This window comes from Brachionichthys hirsutus, chromosome 4 (genome assembly GCF_040956055.1).
Source record: "Brachionichthys hirsutus isolate HB-005 chromosome 4, CSIRO-AGI_Bhir_v1, whole genome shotgun sequence".
Lineage (NCBI taxonomy): Eukaryota > Metazoa > Chordata > Actinopteri > Lophiiformes > Brachionichthyidae > Brachionichthys > Brachionichthys hirsutus.
This window is the reverse complement of record NC_090900.1, coordinates 14,603,259-14,622,397: the sequence shown is the minus strand read 5'-3', so window position 1 is coordinate 14,622,397 and position 19,139 is coordinate 14,603,259. Positions and strand designations below refer to the sequence as shown.

Sequence of the window (19,139 nt, the reverse complement as noted above, 5' to 3'; positions counted from 1 at the left end):
ATTTTCATACACCTCAAGCCTGCTGAAAATTGTCACCGTATTTGTTGTATTATGTTTGTTCATTTTCATTTTAGTCCACACGTGTTTTGGGTGGGTGTCTATAAATCTATAATTCAAAAAGTATCAAATCATCAGATTTTAGACCCCAACATCGTCTTTTAAAGCATGTAAGAAAAGTGAAGACATAATTACCGGTACATTGAAATACTGCTGATCGAACATGGAAAAAGTTAAACGGAACTATCATCAGGAAACACACAAATCTGTTAGAACATTTTTGCTAGTCTTTGCTTCATAGGTACATTGTTTCTTTTTAAACTCTTTTTATTACCTCGCATTACTTTCATAAAAGATTTTCACAGAAATATATTAAACATATGATGGATGGCACTGCAATATTTTTGACACACTATTCTGTTTAATTGAAAAAAGGTGATGATACAAACGAAATTTGATGCTGAACAAACATTTCTGCAGCAAAGGTTTATGATACACAATTTACTTCAGCGTAATTTAACACGGACGTAATGACAGGAGCTACTTTACTGATGTATAATGAAAATACACATTTATAACAAGAGGAAGCAAATATTTATAGATGTATATTTACACAAAGTACGCAGCCAAAGCAGCCATTTTGTCTTTAGGTTTCTTAGGATTGCCACGGCAACCTCGTCCTCGCCCGCGCCCTCCTCGCCGAGCACCGCCAGCCCTGGGGTGCCTCATGGTTGCATGCTTGAGCTCAACCAGGTTCTGGAAGACCGGATCACAGAAAACGCAGCCGATGTGTTGGGTCTCACCAGCAGGGAGCGGCGTGCGCGTCTTGTTGAAATCCACCGCGACCAAAGAGGCATCGCAGGCATCGCAGCTCTCCTGAGAAACCTAGGGAAGCAAAGAGGAAGCCGAGGCCTGCGCTCAGAGAGGAAATGGTGCCAAACACTCTGAAGTCCAAAGTGTTCCAATCATGTTGAGAAGAGGAAGACGAGAAGAATGTAATGAGACTGTAATGAGACCGTAATGAGACGGCAATAAGACCGTAATGAGGCTGTAATAAGAAGACAACTGTAAAACTGTCACTGCCAGCAGGGAAATCATGAACTCAGGACTCACTAATGGTCCAGTTTCGGCTGTCTTTAGCTGTTTTGGTTGGTTGTTATCAGGCTTATTAAAAAAAATAAAAAAACTAGATGGATTTCCAAAAAGTGAGAAAAAATTAAAATTTGAAAATAATTAAAGTGAAGCACTTAATTGTTATTTTTTTAAGTTGGTTTTTATGAAACCACGTGGTTTGTGAAGAATTGGAAAATACTTCAACAGGAACCAGAAGATGCAGAATTCCACAGACAGTCAGGAAAGTCGGCTTTTCTTTTGTCCGGGTCTTTAAATCAAGACGTGTTTGAAGTTCTGACCCATTGAGACACCGAACAATAAACAGTTCCATGTATAGAAGAACTGTTGTCTTACCTGCACTCTGTGTGCATGTTCAAAGAAGTGCACCACCACATTGCATTTATTACAGGCCATCCTCCATTTTGGTCCAGAGGTGGGATCCAGCACCAGAACTCCACTTTCACACTCCACACACTGTCCAATGCCAAAGGAGTTGAGCGAGTGTTGACAGGATGGATGGGTGCATTCATTGCATCCCATACCTGAGAAAGGTAGATGGAGAAGAAGGGTCAAAACGACATTCATGCTATCATTAGCTAGTGGTAACAATCTATTACTACTATTCAGGCCCTGCAATGAACTGGCGGCTTGTCCAGGGTGTCCCCTGCCTCTCGCCCATTGACTGCTGGGATTGGCTCCAGCTTGGCCCGCGACCCGGTAACGTTCAGAGGCTTATTATACTAGTTTTATTACCTGCTTACCAGTGGTTCTCAAATGGTGGGGCGCGGTGCGATGTCAGGGGGGGCGCCTGTGACCGCGGAGAAAATGTTTTTTTGCCTTACGAGAGTAAAGTGTAATTGCACATCCACTCCAGTAGTTGGCAGTGGCGCCCTGATTGTCAGAGTGCGCGCAGGGAGGATTAGCAGAAGAAGAGCGGTTATAAACAATCTACAGTGGGAGAAGAAGACTTGACCTGACTTCCTTATTTTCGGTTGCAGACTAAAAAAAATGGTAATAAAGTTATTCATTGTTGTAAGTTGATCTATATTTCTTTCTTTTTCATATTTCTTTGTATGTTAATAAGGATACAAGAGTGTTCGGGGGGGGGGGCGTGACAGAGAATAATTGAGAAGCACTGGCTTAAATAAATCCTTTCTAACGCATTACATTGAGAGGACGTCTTTAGTCCTACCTTTCTTCATGTCCCTGAAGGGTGGATTGCTGAAGCAGTAGGGACACAAGGGGTAGCTCTTGCCCCGGGCCCCAGACGTCCACAACACAAGCTCAAATTCATCCAGCGGACAGCGGAGCTCCTTGTACAGCTTGATGGCTCCGTTCTGGGGGAGACTGTAGGTCTCGTCGCAGTGGGAGCAGTGAAGCCTGCTGGGCTTGGCCTGCGGATTCAGGACCAGAGCAAGTGGACGGTTGTCACAACAAGAGTTCTCTCTGACGAGACCATCTGGTTGGACCCTTTTCACTATGGAACAGCTTAGCCAAAGACTGGAACCTCCAGCGACCCAGAAGACCCGGCATCCTCATTAACCTCTTATATCACTCCACTACAGGCGAAATCATTCAAACAGTTGCTCTAATTCCATCCATATATGATTATGCTAATTTCTAAAGCAGTGCTGAACTCGAGCTACATAGCGTTCTACATCGGACAGACAGGAAACAATTGTAAATCTATTAATTTAATCTACAACACAGTGAATGATGCTAAACATGAATTGGTCTACATACTGTCCAAAGCCACTGTATCTATACTGACATATTTAAAGCACAGTGACACTGTGTAACTAATAAGTAGTACATTCATAATTTAACCTTTAATGACAATGACAGGAAACCGATGGTCAAACCAACCAAATGTTCATCCCATGTTGAGCAATTCAAACACGTGCGCTCCTCTTCTAAGCAGCCTTACGACCTACCTACTTCCTGCTTGTCCCGTGAGGGGTCGCCACAGCAAATCAACCGTCTCCACTTCACCCTGTCCTTTGCATCGTCCTCCCCTACACCAGCCACTCTCATGTCCTCCCTCACTACGTCCATGTGTCTTCTCCTGGGTCGTCCTCTAGTCCTGTTCCCTGGAAGTTCCATCCTCAGCATCCTTCTACCGATATAGTCCCTGTCTCTCCTCTGGACATGTCCAAACCATCAAAGTCTGGTCTCTCTGACCTTGTCTCCAAAACGTCTAACCTTCACTGTCCCTCTTATTGTCTCATGTCTAATCCTGTCCAACCTGGTCCCTCCCAAGGAGAACCTCAGCATCTTCACCTCCATCCCACCTCTACACTAACTCCCCTGTTACTCCTGCTGCACACTTCACTGCTGTACAACTGTCATACATGTCCTGAACTACTCTGATGTACTTCTCTGCCACTCCAGACTTCCTCATGCAGTACCACAGTTCCTCTCTGGGCACCCTGTCCTAGGCATTCTCTCTAGATCTACAAAGACACAATGCTGCTCCTTCTGACCTTCCCTGTACTTCTCCACTGCTAGCCTGAACGCTAACATTGCGCCTGTGGTACTCTTCCTGCCCGCACCGTCATATGGAGCTTAATTTGTAGTCTTCAACAGAACACATGGCACTAACTGCACCTGTATTCCAATCCAAAGGTCAAAAGAGAGGCAGCCTCATGATTTATTCATAAATGTAAAATGGTTCAGTCATTAAATGGAAATGGTAATCAAGAGAGCACTTTAGTATTTCAAACTTTGAAGACCAGCAATCGGAGGTCACAGAGTGAAGAAGCCAAAGACAAATGGTACACTGATCATTTAAAAGCAAACCCTTTGCTCCCACTTTGCCCCGCATAATGGGGTGTCCTGCTGCTCAACACTGGTGACGGAGCCAATAAGGAAGCAGCAGGCAATAATTCATGTCCCTTCTAAAAGGTAGCAATCGATGCTCCAGCCCGATATTTGGCCATGACAGCTGCACTCGCAGCGACCCAACACTAGCCGTGGCCCGAGCCATCAAACACAAATGATCACATCTATAAAGGACCCCTGTAGCTTAACATCTTAAATCCTTATTCTTATGTTCTGACATGGGCATCGTTCACCCCTGAAACTCTCAAATCCCTTTAAAAATCAACGCCCCAATGCAAACTGGAGCCCGAGTTCTGCTGACCTGTATGTACTTCATGAAGCGATGGCACTTGCCACAGCGGGACAACGGCTTTCCGGTGGCAGCAAGAGGCGAGAAGGAGACCTCCATTAACTCATCCATGCCTGTAAAACACAACAGACAGATGAAGCTGTGTCCAACCTTCAAACCCTTCTATTGGAATCGCTTGCATCGCCATGAGCCAACGTTTTGACCATCGCTTTCATCACAGGCTACGCATTGGAATAAAAATAATAATTATTATTCATTAATGAGTCAATGGTGAGAATCTACAGATGCATATAGATCTAAGACAATGAAAATTTAGTCAGACCATCATTTGAAGATGACTGAAAATCATCATTATTTTCATAATTGATAATCTTCTTGGATTTAGATAATTCAGGTAATCCAAAAGGATGTACTGACTAAAGAGCAGCTGCTTCTAAAGATGGAGGTGACATTTACACTCTCAAGTCCGTAACTTCCCTTTACTCATTATACAGTATTTAATGCAAGACAAAAGAAAGTTCCATTTGAGACACTGAAAAATGTGAAAACTTTTTCAGTGTCGGTTTTATTCTTGGATGAATGATTTACACAATTATTGTGAGCCGTCTCAACCTGAATTACAGGTTCAATCCCAGTTGAACCCATTGAAAGTGTAAAAACCTCCTTGCCCGCTACGTCCTGAACCCTTTTTACGACAGGGCTCCAGTGAACTCACTTGGGATGGAATCCACAAAGTAGTGAAACTTCCTCTTGAATATATCCAGCGTGTGCTGCAGGACCTGCTGATAGTTTGCCTTGCCCTGGGCAATAAGGGTTAGCTGCTTCTCGACAGCGCTACGTATGGTGGGCAGCACCAGCTCCGCATCTGCAAAACACAAACACAACTAATTATCCAGCTTTTAATCCATGAACACATATGAACTAGTAACTTGACGAATACAGTAGTCCCTCGATATAATGCGGTCCATCTTCCGCGACTTCGCTGAGTTTTTTATTGCAATTTCAGATTTTGTTTTTTGCACTTGAACGCGCCTTGAAGCGGCCAAGGACGAAGAGGCGCGGTCGGAGGAACTGTGAAATACGCGCGAGGCGCTATTAATCATTTCTCATCGTAGGTTGATCATTAAAATTACATTTGTTATTTCTAAAAGCTATCATATTTATTTGTTAAGCGTTTCTTTTATAGCACTCTTATTCTGTGTAAAAAGAGGCTTTTATTTTGTAGGAGCATACACGTCACGTCCCTTTTAGTTTCTTCCTGTTGATACATGTAGCCGCTGCCGTTCCGCTGTGCTAAGCTATCCAGTAAAGCAGCCCATGAGAGGCTAAAGAGAGCACGAGTAGAATATTTGTTCTTTTGCACTCCAAGCGGCTCTTTCCTCGACCTGCACGCCTTAACATTATTAACAGGAAAACGTTTACTGTACGTACTATATATTTTTATTTTTCAAACAAATGTTTAGTTCTGAAAAGGTTTTGATCTTTGGTTTCATTCTATAATACTGAAACAATCTATTTAGATTAATGCCTGACTGTTAAACGTGTATAAAGTGTGTGGTGAGGGGTTTTACAGCCTTAAAACATTTATGTACATGTATAATAATTGTAAAAAAATAAAAATTACTACATTGCGGATTTCACTTGTTGCGGTTCTTTTTAGAACGCAACCCCCGCGTAAAATGAGGGACGACTGTACATTACATTTGCCTGGACTCTTTGCAGCCGTTCATATGGTAGATGTGCATTCAGTATAAACAGAATACATATTCAAAAGCCAATTACCTGTCTTGTAGTAGCCATGAACCAGGACAATACCTAAATTGGTTGGTTTCAACCTGCGGCCGCTTTCTACCGTCACGTAGTTCCTCTGGCAGACATTGTTGATGTGGACGGGGATGCTGGCATCGGTCCCTGGAGGACGGAGGACGGAGGCAGCACATGTGGACAACTCTAAAAAGCTCTGATTAAACCGCTGAACAACATCGGTTCAGTGCTCGGAGACAGAATGTGAACTCCTAATCTCATTGTGCAGCCACTATGCAAGGACAATAACGGCTTTCTATTCTCTATTCCATTTGGAGCACAACCAAATCCTGATGCTTTGCATCTGATGAATGTGCAAGCGGACAACAGGTGGCGTCCTCAGTTACAAATACTGTCATTCAGAAGATGTATATGGCCACCCCTTTCAACAGGGTAGGTTATTATACCAATGCCATGTTTCTCCATGAGGGTGATGAGTTCCGCCTCGGTCAGGTAGTCCGGGGGGCCCGTCTGCTTTTCCACCAGCTTGATCTCGTCTACTGTGAACGTGTCTCCGCGCTCACAAACAGGCATGGCTTCCTCCAGAGGGATGCCCTGCCACGGCATCACCTCCGTGTAACCTGTGAATAGAACACACACCGAGTCACTAGCTGTTCATCATTACCCTCGCCGAAGACGAGGCGAGGGTATTGCAATTGTGTTCGTTTGTCTGTCTGTTTGTCTGTTTGTTTGTCTGTCCGAGCGCATAACTCAAAAACTAGTAACCCAATCGACTTGAAATTTTTACACAAGCAAGGTTCTGTCCGTGGCTCAGTCCTCCCCGAGAATAGTGTTGATCCGGATCTGGATCCAGATTCTAGAATTATTTTTACATCTGGAATTGTGCCTGTGCTGTAAACTGCCACTTTAAGAGGGAGGGACACGAATGGCATGATGGGAAAAAGAGTCCAGAAGGAGTCTTGTAGTACGTTCCGGAGCAGCAAGCTAGAGCAGGTTTGGCCCCTGTGATCCGGAAGCCCTGTTTACTGTCTCACAAGATCGAATAGTCTTTTGGAGGCGAGGGTCTGCAATCTCTGATTGTCGTTTTCTAGTTCCAGAATGTTAAACTAGTAATTTATCAGGTTTCACCATTTAAACTAAAGCAAACCAGTTAATGTGAGACTTTTCTGGGATTTTCAAATAAATGTGCAGTACCTGCCCCGGCCTGTCTACAGATGCCCCAGAGATAAGAAAATACATCCTCCATCTTGGCCAGCTCCACCTATTAGACCCTATCTTTAGTGCCTCCTACCACGAGGCACGAAAACTGCGTGAACATGTTTTCTGTGGTCAGCGATCAAAGGAGGCACTAGGTGAGGCATGCCATTTTCTTGCCTCACCTAGTGCCTCCCTTGATTGCTGAGCACAGGAAACATGTTCACGCAGTTGTTGAACTATGGCAATGTAGTTCATTTAGCTATAGTAAACAGTGACACACAGAGAGATGGAGGATTACAGTCTCACTGCTAGCATGTAGCACAATTAGCTGTCAATCCATGGTGAGGCACAGCTGGCTGGTGCCTCACCACACCTCTCTTCTCAGTGTTTGACTGATCAATGTGAAAATTCTGCAATTCTAAATAAATAATAATCAAAAATGCCATCAAAAAGATAGCTTAACATTGTCTGTATCGTTGATTAAAAACTTCGCAGTCTCAGCAGAACGACGGTATTCATGGTTGGAAGAAGTAAACATGTTTTCATTTTAATCTCACAACAAAGCAATACTTCATCTTTACTATCGACTACATCGTGTGAAAGTTGCTTCATTTCGCTCACAGGAAGCCGAAATCTGAACAACTTTATAAGAGATGAAATATCAAAGTGTTTCAAACGACTGCCACCGTTGCTGCTTTCTGGAGCTTCCAATGTGCAGCTTGGGAATGAACACGCCACCAGCTGACTTCACCTGCTGATATCAGGGTCTTGCCGGTACATGAGAACTCCTCTGTGCCGATTCTCAAGTCGATGGTGGTCTGAAGGTACTTGCAGTCCTCACTGACAGTGGCAATAAAATGGCGCGTGATGTACTCGTATAGCCGCCAGCCATCACTTCCTGTGGAACGGCATGAAAGGAAGAAAGTGGGTGAGCGGTTGAACAAGGAGGGGTACATGTTAGAATCAAAAGGCTATGAATAGTTTTATTTTTGCTTTATTTATATGATCAGAAGAACAAAACCATCTAAAGATTATCATAGAAAGATGACATATCCCCTCAACAAATGCACAAGTAGAGATCGCTGCATGTCTTTGGTTAGCCTGGCGCAGTGGCTGCTATAAATGGGTGCTCTGGAGAAGATGGCCAACCTTCAGAGCCACCGTAAAAACAGCTTTCCTTGTAATAAGCTTGAGATTTGTTTAAAAAGTTAATTTTGCAGCTTCAGATAAATGTTATCACTGAGGGACAGACATACCGATGACATCACCAGGTCAATTCATGTCGGGGCAACAACTTGGCAGCGAGCCACGACTGTAGGCGGTCTTTTTAAACAATGAAGACGCACATTTAACTGAGACGTTACACCACAATCAGCACACTGGCCTCATGTCGTCCCGGCTGGAATGAGTGGGTTGAAATCACGGAGCTATTTGAGTCAGGTTTTCATCATCTATTGCTTTAAACTGTGATTTGAAGCACAATGATATAAATGGATGGCTAATGATAGCAACGATAGATGTGTCACCGCACGATGCGCTAGTTTCTCCAGAACCCGTAGCTTTATGTTTTGTTGTTGTACATCCAGACATTGCATCATTAAGGCAGGAAGCAAACGGCTAACTGGACGGCAGCTAATACACACGGCCATTGAAAGGATCTTTGATGGATTGTTTTCTAACGGTAACTTTAATCAGTAAAATGAAGGAGTGCTTCTATTGATCGACGTTAAAATGAGAGGAATTCTTTTGTATCTGCTTGAATGGCTCACCCAGCTCTCCTTCCGAGGCAGCGCGCATGGGGGTGATCGGCGGATGGTCTCCTGCGTCAGATCCTTTCCTGGGTCGGTTTATTCCCGCTGACAGCAGTGCTTGAACCTGTTGGACATGAAAGTACAACGTGTTAATCCAGTTGATCTGTTTTACATCACGCGTCTTCGGCACCACGGAAGCCCTCACCTCTTCGGCCCACATGGGGTTGCTGGTCTGCTGCTTCAGGACTCCCTTCAGGTCAAAGTTCTCTGGGTAGTGGGTGGTCTCAGTGCGGGGGTAGCTGATGTAGCCCTGCGTGTACAGGCGCTCTGCAATCTGCATGGTGTGCTGAGGACCCATGCCTGAGACATCAGCAGGTATCAGAAGTTTAGTTGCTTCTCCGACATCCTGAGGAAACCCATCCTTACTGAGAATACGTGGTTTTATTTACAGGTTCGGGGTCGCTGTGTGGTGAACGTCATATTTACAGATTTTAGACCACCCACTTACATTTCTGTAAATATAAGTAAATTGAGATTAACTGCAGGAGCTGCAACCCTGATCAGTTGGATACACACATTCTCTACGACCAAATACAAGCCAATAAAGAGAGGAGAAAAAGGGAAACGCTGCTGAAGCTGATGTGAACATACCCAACGAAGAGCTGGCCACTCTCAACATCTCCACCGTGTTCAAGGCCTGGGGCCTCTGCTTCGCCTTCTCCTTCTGACTCACTGACTCCACCTGGTGGGACAGAGGTCAGCCGGGGCGAGTCCTGATTCTGAGCGACTTAGCATAGCACAAGGTGGAAACGGCTAGTCTGGCTCAGCCTAAACTGACATCGCTAAAGGTCGGGAAATAACGCTCGTCCGTTTTCCGTTGTTCGCACAGACACTGAAAGGTTCAGAGTGAAAATGACATTTCCAGCCCACAGGCATGAACGTGATTGGTCGGTTTCATGTGGCCCTGAGATAAACAATGTCAGCTGTGATAGGCTCGTATCTGTTATTCCATCTACGTCTAGTTACAACCCACTGAGTTACAATCAGAGAAAAGATAACGTGTTTTTATACTGTATACCTACAGATAGCTTACTTTATCAGCTTAGTGCAGACACATTACTTTTTAGCATAACATATTCATGAATACCTGGGCCTCCTTTGAAGTCTTGGCCAAGTTGGCAAACATCTGGCCCACCTCCTTGTCGAAGACCCTGACCCTCTTCCAGTCCAGTGTCAGCGGGCTGTCCTTTCCTTTGAACACCTGATCCGGGACACCAAAGCATGTACAGTAGCAAGAAGAAAGACATTCGCTCACACCGTTGGGGGAGGAAACGCGGGCTTCACCTTTGCCTGGAGGACCCAGTAGGTCTCTGATTTAAAGGACTGGATCTTGTCATGCCGTTCCACACAGAAGCCAAGGGTCGGGGTCTGGCAGGGTCCAAATGAGATCAAGGAGGAGTCCAGGTTGCCATATTTACCCTGGAAATACTTAGTCTGGAACCTGGAAGTATTTGATAACAGTATTACTTTAGATCAGCTGTAAGAAAAGTTGCAGCGCAAAAAGTCAATCTAGAAAAAAACCAATCAAATAGTCTTGTGTTTGGTTGGATCAATAGAATCTGTCATGGATGGGAATCTGGCCTCTAAGATTTTGGGCTAGACGGACCGGCCAACGTTTCAAACTCCAGAGAATAATCTATTCTGATGAGACGTCATGCATCCAGTCGGCTGTGTGTTGCAGAGCCGGGGGGGGGGCTGTCCGGAGCACGCACCTGGTGAAGGCGCAGCCGATGCGCAGATCCAGCTCCTGCCGTGCGTCCACCGACAGCGCTTCATTGCGGTTGGGCTCTCCCAGCCGGTTCATGGCGTTCCAGATGTCGGTGTCAGTAATGGAGCTGAACTTGGCACGGTAAACACTCTGCTCCCCGACACTCAGCTTGTTCATCACTGGCTGAACGGCATCCAGAACCTGGGAGGCAAGAGAAGGAGACGCGACCGCGCTTTCATAAAGCACCGCTGCTGCTGGGTTACAGGTAAGTACTCGAGTTACTCGCCAAAGACTCGGGCCTGACCCGCATCCAGGACACGATCACGATTAAACTGAATAACGCAGGAATGACACTAAACTATGTCGTCCTCCGAGTGAAGGCAGGCGCTGAGGTCCTGACTCCAGGAAGACGAGGTCTCCACTGTATCAATTCTGAGCTGAAACCATTAGCGCACGCCCTCGGTGAACGGAGTCTGACATGGAGTCGAGTGGATCCAACCGGAACAGACATGTTTGTGTGAACTGTCCCTTTAGCGGTGAGGGAATTACCTCGAAGCAGATGTTCTCGCCTTCCTTATCGCAGTCCAACCATAAAACCACGTAGTCGCAGCCTCTGGCTTCAACCTGAGGCGACAGCAGAGACACAACGCTGTTGGTTCCGTGTTAGGACGGCGTGGGGTCGTTACTGGGTTGACCTCAGCAGCTGACCTGAAGGAACTTGACCATGCTGAGTTTGGGGTTGGCCTCCTTCTTTTCTGTGGGCGCTTTGCTGAACAGTTCTCCAGGATCCACCTTATCCCAGTTGTTGTACTTTCCTTGTAAAGATAAATAAATAAATACATTACCGGTACATTGTTTCACTAATTTTAGTGAAAAATACAAGAAACCCAAATCAGGAGTTTGGTCAGTGGTGGAAAGGTTTAGCAATTCTCTGGTTGAAGTGTTTCTCCTCCGAACAGGCCGGCTTTCGACAGCACGACATGAGAACGAGTTCAGGTACATTTAGCATCTGATAGGACCCCCCAATGGAGGATCTCTGTCTTTGACTCTCTGAAGCATCTCAGATGTGAAACCACTGCAGGCCGGCGAAAACAAGACCGTCTTAAAGTTTAAGGCATGAAAATCAGGACAGTAAACCTAATCGGTAAAGTCTGATCATCTTATTTGCCAGGGGCCAACAATAATTAGACAGTTTGGATCTCTAGATGTAATCAAGAGGACAAGGAGTAGAAGTTTGGGCTCTTTTATACTCAGTTGCATTCATAAGCAGTACCACCCTCGCCATGTACTTCAATCTAATTCTGCAGCTTGTTAAGGTACACAGATATTTTCTTCATTGTCAGATGGACAACTGTAACGGGGAGTGTTATAATATTATACTATGAGGACATACAAACAGTATTTTTCCTTCCATTAATTCAAAAAAAAATGTCCAAAGTGTAAATAATTATTTAAACAATGACATGAATAAAAAAGTGAAGAAATAGACAACGCCCACCTATGAAATCCAGACTCATCACATGACCACAAACAGACGTCATCTTAAAGTGCATGTTTTGGCCCTGGAAGCTGCCGGTGTACTCGTGCACCGAGCATGCTCTGTTCAGCCCCTTCCGACTGGTACATTGTCCTGAGGGCAAAAGACAGCAACGGAGACGGTCACTGGGATGTGGAAGACTCTGTAGCTTTTAATATGTGGTGGGACTATTCACTTTGACACATTGCGTAGCGCTGAAGCAGCATCGTGCAGCTGGAGGAGAAACCACCCGACCGCCCAGTAGGGATGAGGACAAGTCGACAAGATCTTCGGCTTCCAAAAGCAAAAGGATCAAAAGAAAGATCTAAATCGCATTCATTCATTTTCTAACCGCTAATTCAGTCATTGGGCCAAGCTGGAGCCAATCCCAGCAGTCAATAGGAGAGGGGCGGGGTACACCCTGGACAAGCCGCCAGTTCATCGCAGGGCAACACAGAGACAGACAACCAGCCACACACACACTCGCACCTACGGACGATTTAGTGCCACCAATCAGCCTAGGCTGCATGTTTTTGGTGGTGGGAAGCCGGAGAGAACCCACGCAGACACGGGGAGAACATGCAAACTCCTCACAGAATGGCCACAAGTCGGAGACGAACCCGCGACCATCTCGCTGTGAGGCAACAGCGCTTACCACTGCGCCACCGGGCCGCCCAGTCAACGCAAAGTTCGATCAGTGCATTGTCGAAAGTATTCACCATACGAGACGAATTTGCATCATCAGCAGGATGCTGGACATGTTCTCCTTCTTGGGGAGAAATTTAGAGAGAAAAATGTGTTTTAATATCACAATTCTTTCTTGATTTTTTACTTGTCAATAATATTTAACTGCACGAAAGTTAATCAGATTTTTACTTATATTATACCTAACCACATACACACCCACAGCGTTTGTAGCATTTTGAGTGAATGAGCCAACGCAGCCCGTTGGGGGGGGGGCCACGCTCTGGTTTAGACACTCAGAACGCTGCCTCCAAGGGTTGGGTGACGAACGAATCCTCAGAGGCGGAACGAGGGGAAGAAACTAGAAACAAAGCTTTGTAACATTGTTGCTTATTTTTACCTCTATTGTTTAAAATTAAAGTAATTCTAAATAGGATGAATTTTTAACCCAAAGAGAATCTCTACATTACTGCAGTTTGCTTTAATTGTTCACATATTGCAAACTAAGACTTTTAAAAAAGAACATTTTAAAAGTAAAATTCAAATTTGGAGACTCAAGGGCATCGATTTGATGATCCAGACCGGATGCTTGATAGCGTGGCCTGTGCTCGGGTGCGTGGCGGCGAGGAGGGTCCTCTCTGGGCTAACTGGGTTCAACCCCATGCTGACGTCCGCGACCGAATACTACCCAAGGCTAAATGCTAATGACAAGCACGTAGGACACACACACACGCAGTCACACAAGGATGGCAGCAGGTCACATAAATAGAGCCAGGTCCAGACACGGGGTGAGGATCAACTTCAAGCCCAAAGAGAAGTTCACGCATCAAACGCACAACAGAAGCGTCGGCCATGGAACAGCTGCAGGTAAGACGTGATGGAGGCTTTACACATGGCTGGCCTCACACAGACCATAAATGCACCACTGGAGAGCAACATTCTGCTCTTGTGTCCAGCTGCTGCGCGTCTCTCTGCTGTGCCTGCTGGCGCTCCACCGGGGTGTGGCCACGCCGCTGGGCTCGGAGTGCGTGGAGGAGTCCGTCTGTGCCTACAGCCTGCAGGACTGCTACAGCCAGCTGGTCAACCTGCCCAGCAGCATCAACGAGCGGAGCGTTGCGTCCTGGAGCTACGTGTGAGTACAGAGGAGCTACGTGTGAGTACAGAGGAGCTACGTGTGAGTACAAAGGAGCTACGTGTGAGTACAGAGGAGCTACGTGTGAGTACAGAGAGGAGCTACGTGTGAGTACAGAGGAGCTACGTGTGAGTACAGAGAGGAGCTACGTGTGAGTACAGAGGAGCTACGTGTGAGTACAGAGAGGAGCTACGTGTGAGTACAGAGGAGCTACGTGTGAGTACAGAGGAGCTACGTGTGAGTACAGAGGAGCTACGTGTGAGTACAGAGAGGAGCTACGTGTGAGTACAGAGGAGCTACGTGTGAGTACAGAGAGGAGCTACGTGTGAGTACAGAGGAGCTACGTGTGAGTACAGAGGAGCTACGTGTGAGTACAGAGGAGCTACGTGTGAGTACAGAGAGGAGCTACGTGTGAGTACAGAGAGGAGCTACGTGTGAGTACAGAGGAGCTACGTGTGAGTACAGAGAGGAGCTACGTGTGAGTACAGAGGAGCTACGTGTGAGTACAGAGGAGCTACGTGTGAGTACAGAGGAGCTACGTGTGAGTACAGAGAGGAGCTACGTGTGAGTACAGAGGAGCTACGTGTGAGTACAGAGAGGAGCTACGTGTGAGTACAGAGGAGCTACGTGTGAGTACAGAGAGGAGCTACGTGTGAGTACAGAGGAGCTACGTGTGAGTACAGAGGAGCTACGTGTGAGTACAGAGAGGAGCTACGTGTGAGTACAGAGGAGCTACGTGTGAGTACAGAGGAGCTACGTGTGAGTACAGAGGAGCTACGTGTGAGTACAGAGAGAAGCTACGTGTGAGTACAGAGAGGAGCTACGTGTGAGTACAGAGGAGCTACGTGTGAGTAAGAGGAGCTACGTGTGAGTACAGAGGAGCTACGTGTGAGTACAGAGAGAAGCTACGTGTGAGTACAGAGAGGAGCTACGTGTGAGTACAGAGGAGCTACGTGTGAGTACAGAGGAGCTACGTGTGAGTACAGAGAGGAGCTACGTGTGAGTACAGAGGAGCTATGTGTGAGTACAGAGGAGCTACGTGTGAGTACAGAGGAGCTATGTGTGAGTACAGAGGAGCTACGTGTGAGTACAGAGAGGAGCTACGTGTGAGTACAGAGAGGAGCTACGTGTGAGTACAGAGAGGAGCTACGTGTGAGTACAGAGAGGAGCTACGTGTGAGTACAGAGAGGAGCTACGTGTGAGTACAGAGGAGCTACGTGTGAGTACAGAGAGGAGCTACGTGTGAGTACAGAGGAGCTACGTGTGAGTACAGAGGAGCTACGTGTGAGTACAGAGGAGCTACGTGTGAGTACAGAGAGGAGCTACGTGTGAGTACAGAGGAGCTACGTGTGAGTACAGAGGAGCTACGTGTGAGTACAGAGGAGCTACGTGTGAGTACAGAGGAGCTACGTGTGAGTACAGAGGAACTACGTGTGAGTACAGAGAGGAGCTACGGGACTTCCTGCTTCATGGGTCTGCAGAGTTTAGACTGTCAGAGCGAGTTTCAAGTGTAAAAAAAAATAAAAAAGACTACACTCAGAGACTTTTACTTCCTTTTCAGTACTTAAGTTGCATTAATGTCTATTCTGATACAAAACTTACACAAATGCATTGAGTCTGACTTCCTTCAATTAGAAGTTGGACCCATTTCCTGTCTCGTTTTTGTTAATTGAAGTTTTCAAAAGTATCCAAGTATCAATTCCTTTTCAATACGAAATATTTTAAAGATTACAATATCTTTTTGATAAGAATTGGACGGGAACAAAAAACACCCTCAGAGGCAGATCGGGTCGTTTCTCAAGCGAGAAACGACCCGATCGACTCGCCTGCATTAAGCATGCAGTCGACCAGAAGGTCGATTTGCTGCGGCGACGCCTGACGGGACGAGCCGGAAGAAGAAGAAGAAGAAGAAGAAGAAGAAGCATAATATCTAGAGGCTGACCAGTTTAAGAATCAACTTCGGCTGCCGTAGGGAAAATATTTATTTACTTTCACTTAAATGCCAAAAAATGAGACACTTAAGAAGCAGGAAGCGATGACATCACTGAATCAACAGGATTCGACTTGAGTTGTCATTTCAATCAATTAGCCAGTTAATAATCCCCTAATGATTGGATGAATAAATAATCTGCCCAACTGTTTCCACTTCCTGTTTCACATTTTGGATTAAATGTAATGATCACCAAAACCTTAAATGATCTTAAAAGTGAGTTGCAATTCAAGTTGACTTCCTTCTACATCCATTAATAACAGTGTCACACCTTATCTGCAAACCCAATGAATATATATATATATATATACACTTAATGTGGACAGCCCCGCCCCCCGACCATCGGACACAGCCAGCTCTCATGTTGTGGCGGCGGCCAATAACAGAACACGCTCATCTTTGTCCAACGTTTGAGACAACGCCGTCTCTGATGACGTCTCTCACGTCTCCCGTCTCACCAGGGAGAACATCAACTTGAATCGGGTGCCACAGGTCATTCATGAAGCCAGCTGCAGCCACTCCTGCAGGGGACTGGACAATGGTTTTGGTCTGGAGACCATTCCTGTGTCTCTCCGGATGCCCGTCCTAAAGAGAAACCCCAGCTGCTTCCCCACGGGCAGCTACTCTCTGGAATACGAACTCATCAACATCGCCTGCATTTGTGCTTTCTCCAGGCTGCAATGAGCACGTCAACCGACGCCCATCCAGGAAGCGCATGAGCCTCGCGTTTTCTGAACCACAGTTAGTATAATAATGCGTTCAAGTACACTTTGAAAATTTGAACCAATGCATTCCTGTCAACGTTTACATTTATCAATGCAAACACAAACCTCAGAGCTAGAATTCATCTTAGAGCTAGACGCAAAACCATTTAACCGCACTGTGTATTCCATCGATGGCCAAGCAAGCAAATGAAAACAGAATCATTCAATAAACACATATTTATGGGTTTAATTCCCATCCGTGTGGGGTTTGTGTGTTCTCCCCGTGTCTCCAAAAATGTGTATTAAAGGTGAGCTGATTGCTCCTAAACCGTCCGTAGGTGCGAGTGGTTGTCTGTCCATGTGTGACCCCGCGATGCGCTGGCGACGTGCCCGGGGTGTGCACCCCGCCTCTCGCCCATAGTCGCCCATATTGATGAGAACACGTCAAAGCAGCTGGCGGGTCGACATCCGTCCGCCGCTCTGTCGCGGTTCACTTTCCGTAGATTCTCGTGCCGAGCGTACGTATTAATTTACCGTGGATGTTCCGCGGGATTCTGAGGTTTGTATAAATGTTTACACTTCCATTATTTTCTTGGTAAAATAAGCATTCCTAGCCTAAGAAGTAAAACAGTAAGAAGATAGTCCAAACAAATTAAAGCACGTATTACAACTCATATACAGTACTGCAACATATATAATACAGTAGCAGTACTGTACATAGTGAATGAGATGTGTTCAGGAAACACCCGTAGGTGCGTTCCAGCGCCTCCCCTCGTCGCGCCTCGCTCATCCAGTTAGCGTCAGCGTGCGAGTCGTCCGCGTTGCGTCTACTTTGCGCTTGTGTTTTTTGTGAACGTTTTGAAACATACGCTACTGTTAGTGTATTAGAATACAAAAGTGTGTGTAGGCATGTGTTAAAGGGTAATACAGTAGAGGGTGGATTGATAACGGTGCAGGGAGGGTTCATAAAGGTACAAATACACGGAAAATAAATACGGTGTTGCTACTTTGTGGATTTTCACCTAACGTGGGGTCCTGGAAGTTTGTACAAGTAGCATTTTGTGCTGGGGGGGGGGGGCACCTAATATTCGTTGTACTGTATTGAGATATTTAAATTGTTATCGTCTAATTAATTTATTGGCTACAGCTGATAGATTCCAGATTTTGCAAATGAGCATAAAACCCAATGGAGATTGAACATTTGTCAGAATCTTAATTTAGCTTTAGACTGTAGGCCGGTGGTCCGTAAGGGAATAACTCTCCTGGTATATCATTCCCAAATGATTTAAATAATCCCCAAGGGTCGTAGAACTCAGAGTTTAAATAGCAACATTGTGCTCCCTAATATTATTATTAGAATGCTTTATGAACACGGCATGAATATAATCTGTACAGACCTTTAGAGAGGATTTTGGCGATGGACTGGGCCAAGGAGGGCTTCTCTGCCACCATCAAAACGGTTCTCATGTTGAACGAGCGCTTCCGGTTTCGGTTCTTCAGCAGGAAGTGGATCTGAAAGCGTCGCGTCGCTAATATCCGATCTACTCATCAATACATTAACGACTGTATTGTTAACAACGTTACATTCATACACAATTCTGAGAAAGTAAACCGCTCTGAAGCAGGAGAGCAGACATGACAGTCAACACACCATTCTCTTCCGGTGTCACGATGACGTACTTCCGGTAATCGTATGAGCCCAGATGCGGATTTGCTGTCGGAATTACCGGATGTTTTTCCCGGTAGATCGATGAAGCGCATCGCATCAAATTAACTGCAGTTGAAAATCAATTGGTTTGTGCTTGATGACAGAGCAAAGTATCATAATAGTATTTATACTGATAATGTGTTTGAAGATATAGTACTTTAATTGTAATACTACTGTGAGATAATCCTGCTGTTGTTAACAGGAGGATTATAAAAAAGGATTATCAGTTTCAGGATGCATTTTTAATTTATTTATTTATTGCAATGCCGAGATAAGAAGCTTCAGACGCTTCTATATGTTGTTGATATTATCTTTAGCAGTGTAGTCTTTATTAAACTGGCCTGTAGAGCGATCTCTGTTACCCTCGTCCATTTGATGTTGGGTATCAGACAGTATTATTTTATTCCATTGTACAGTCAGACTTCAGCAAATTGTGGGTCCGATATTAGCTGCATCAGTGACGGGTTGTTGGTTGGAGATAGACTAACAGGTGAGGTGAGACAGGAAGCTCCTCGGGATATGATGTTTGCAGATGACATTGTGATCTGCAGTGAGAGCAGGGAGCAGGTAGAGGAGAATCTAGAGAAGTGGAGGTCTGCTCTAGAAAAGAGAGGGATGAAGGTGAGCAGGAGTAAAACAGAGTACATGTGTGTACATGAGAAGGTCCCAGGGGGGACAGTGAAGC

At 45.5% G+C, this 19,139-nt stretch overlaps 2 protein-coding genes across 2 annotated transcripts; one reads left to right on the top strand and one right to left on the bottom strand.

Annotated features, from left to right (window-relative positions):
- Window positions 1-328: 328 nt before the first annotated feature.
- Window positions 329-18,324, bottom strand: top3b (DNA topoisomerase III beta). Its single transcript, XM_068738442.1, has 18 exons — window positions 18,144-18,324; window positions 12,219-12,350; window positions 11,429-11,535; window positions 11,270-11,344; window positions 10,725-10,921; window positions 10,297-10,453; window positions 10,100-10,213; window positions 9,604-9,694; window positions 9,158-9,312; window positions 8,971-9,076; window positions 7,953-8,099; window positions 6,451-6,624; window positions 6,023-6,151; window positions 4,956-5,105; window positions 4,253-4,353; window positions 2,303-2,504; window positions 1,465-1,652; window positions 329-882 (listed from the first exon to the last, which is right to left on the bottom strand). Exons 1-18 carry the CDS (start codon window positions 18,211-18,213, stop codon window positions 607-609), a joined length of 2,571 nt encoding a protein of 856 aa, XP_068594543.1. The 5' UTR covers window positions 18,214-18,324; the 3' UTR covers window positions 329-606.
- On the top strand, window positions 13,773-16,726 carry LOC137917996 (interleukin-17A). The gene is made up of 3 exons (XM_068760739.1): window positions 13,773-13,787; window positions 13,877-14,052; window positions 16,504-16,726. The coding sequence occupies exons 1-3, from the start codon at window positions 13,773-13,775 to the stop codon at window positions 16,724-16,726; spliced, it is 414 nt and encodes a 137-aa protein (XP_068616840.1).
- Window positions 18,325-19,139: the final 815 nt, after the last annotated feature.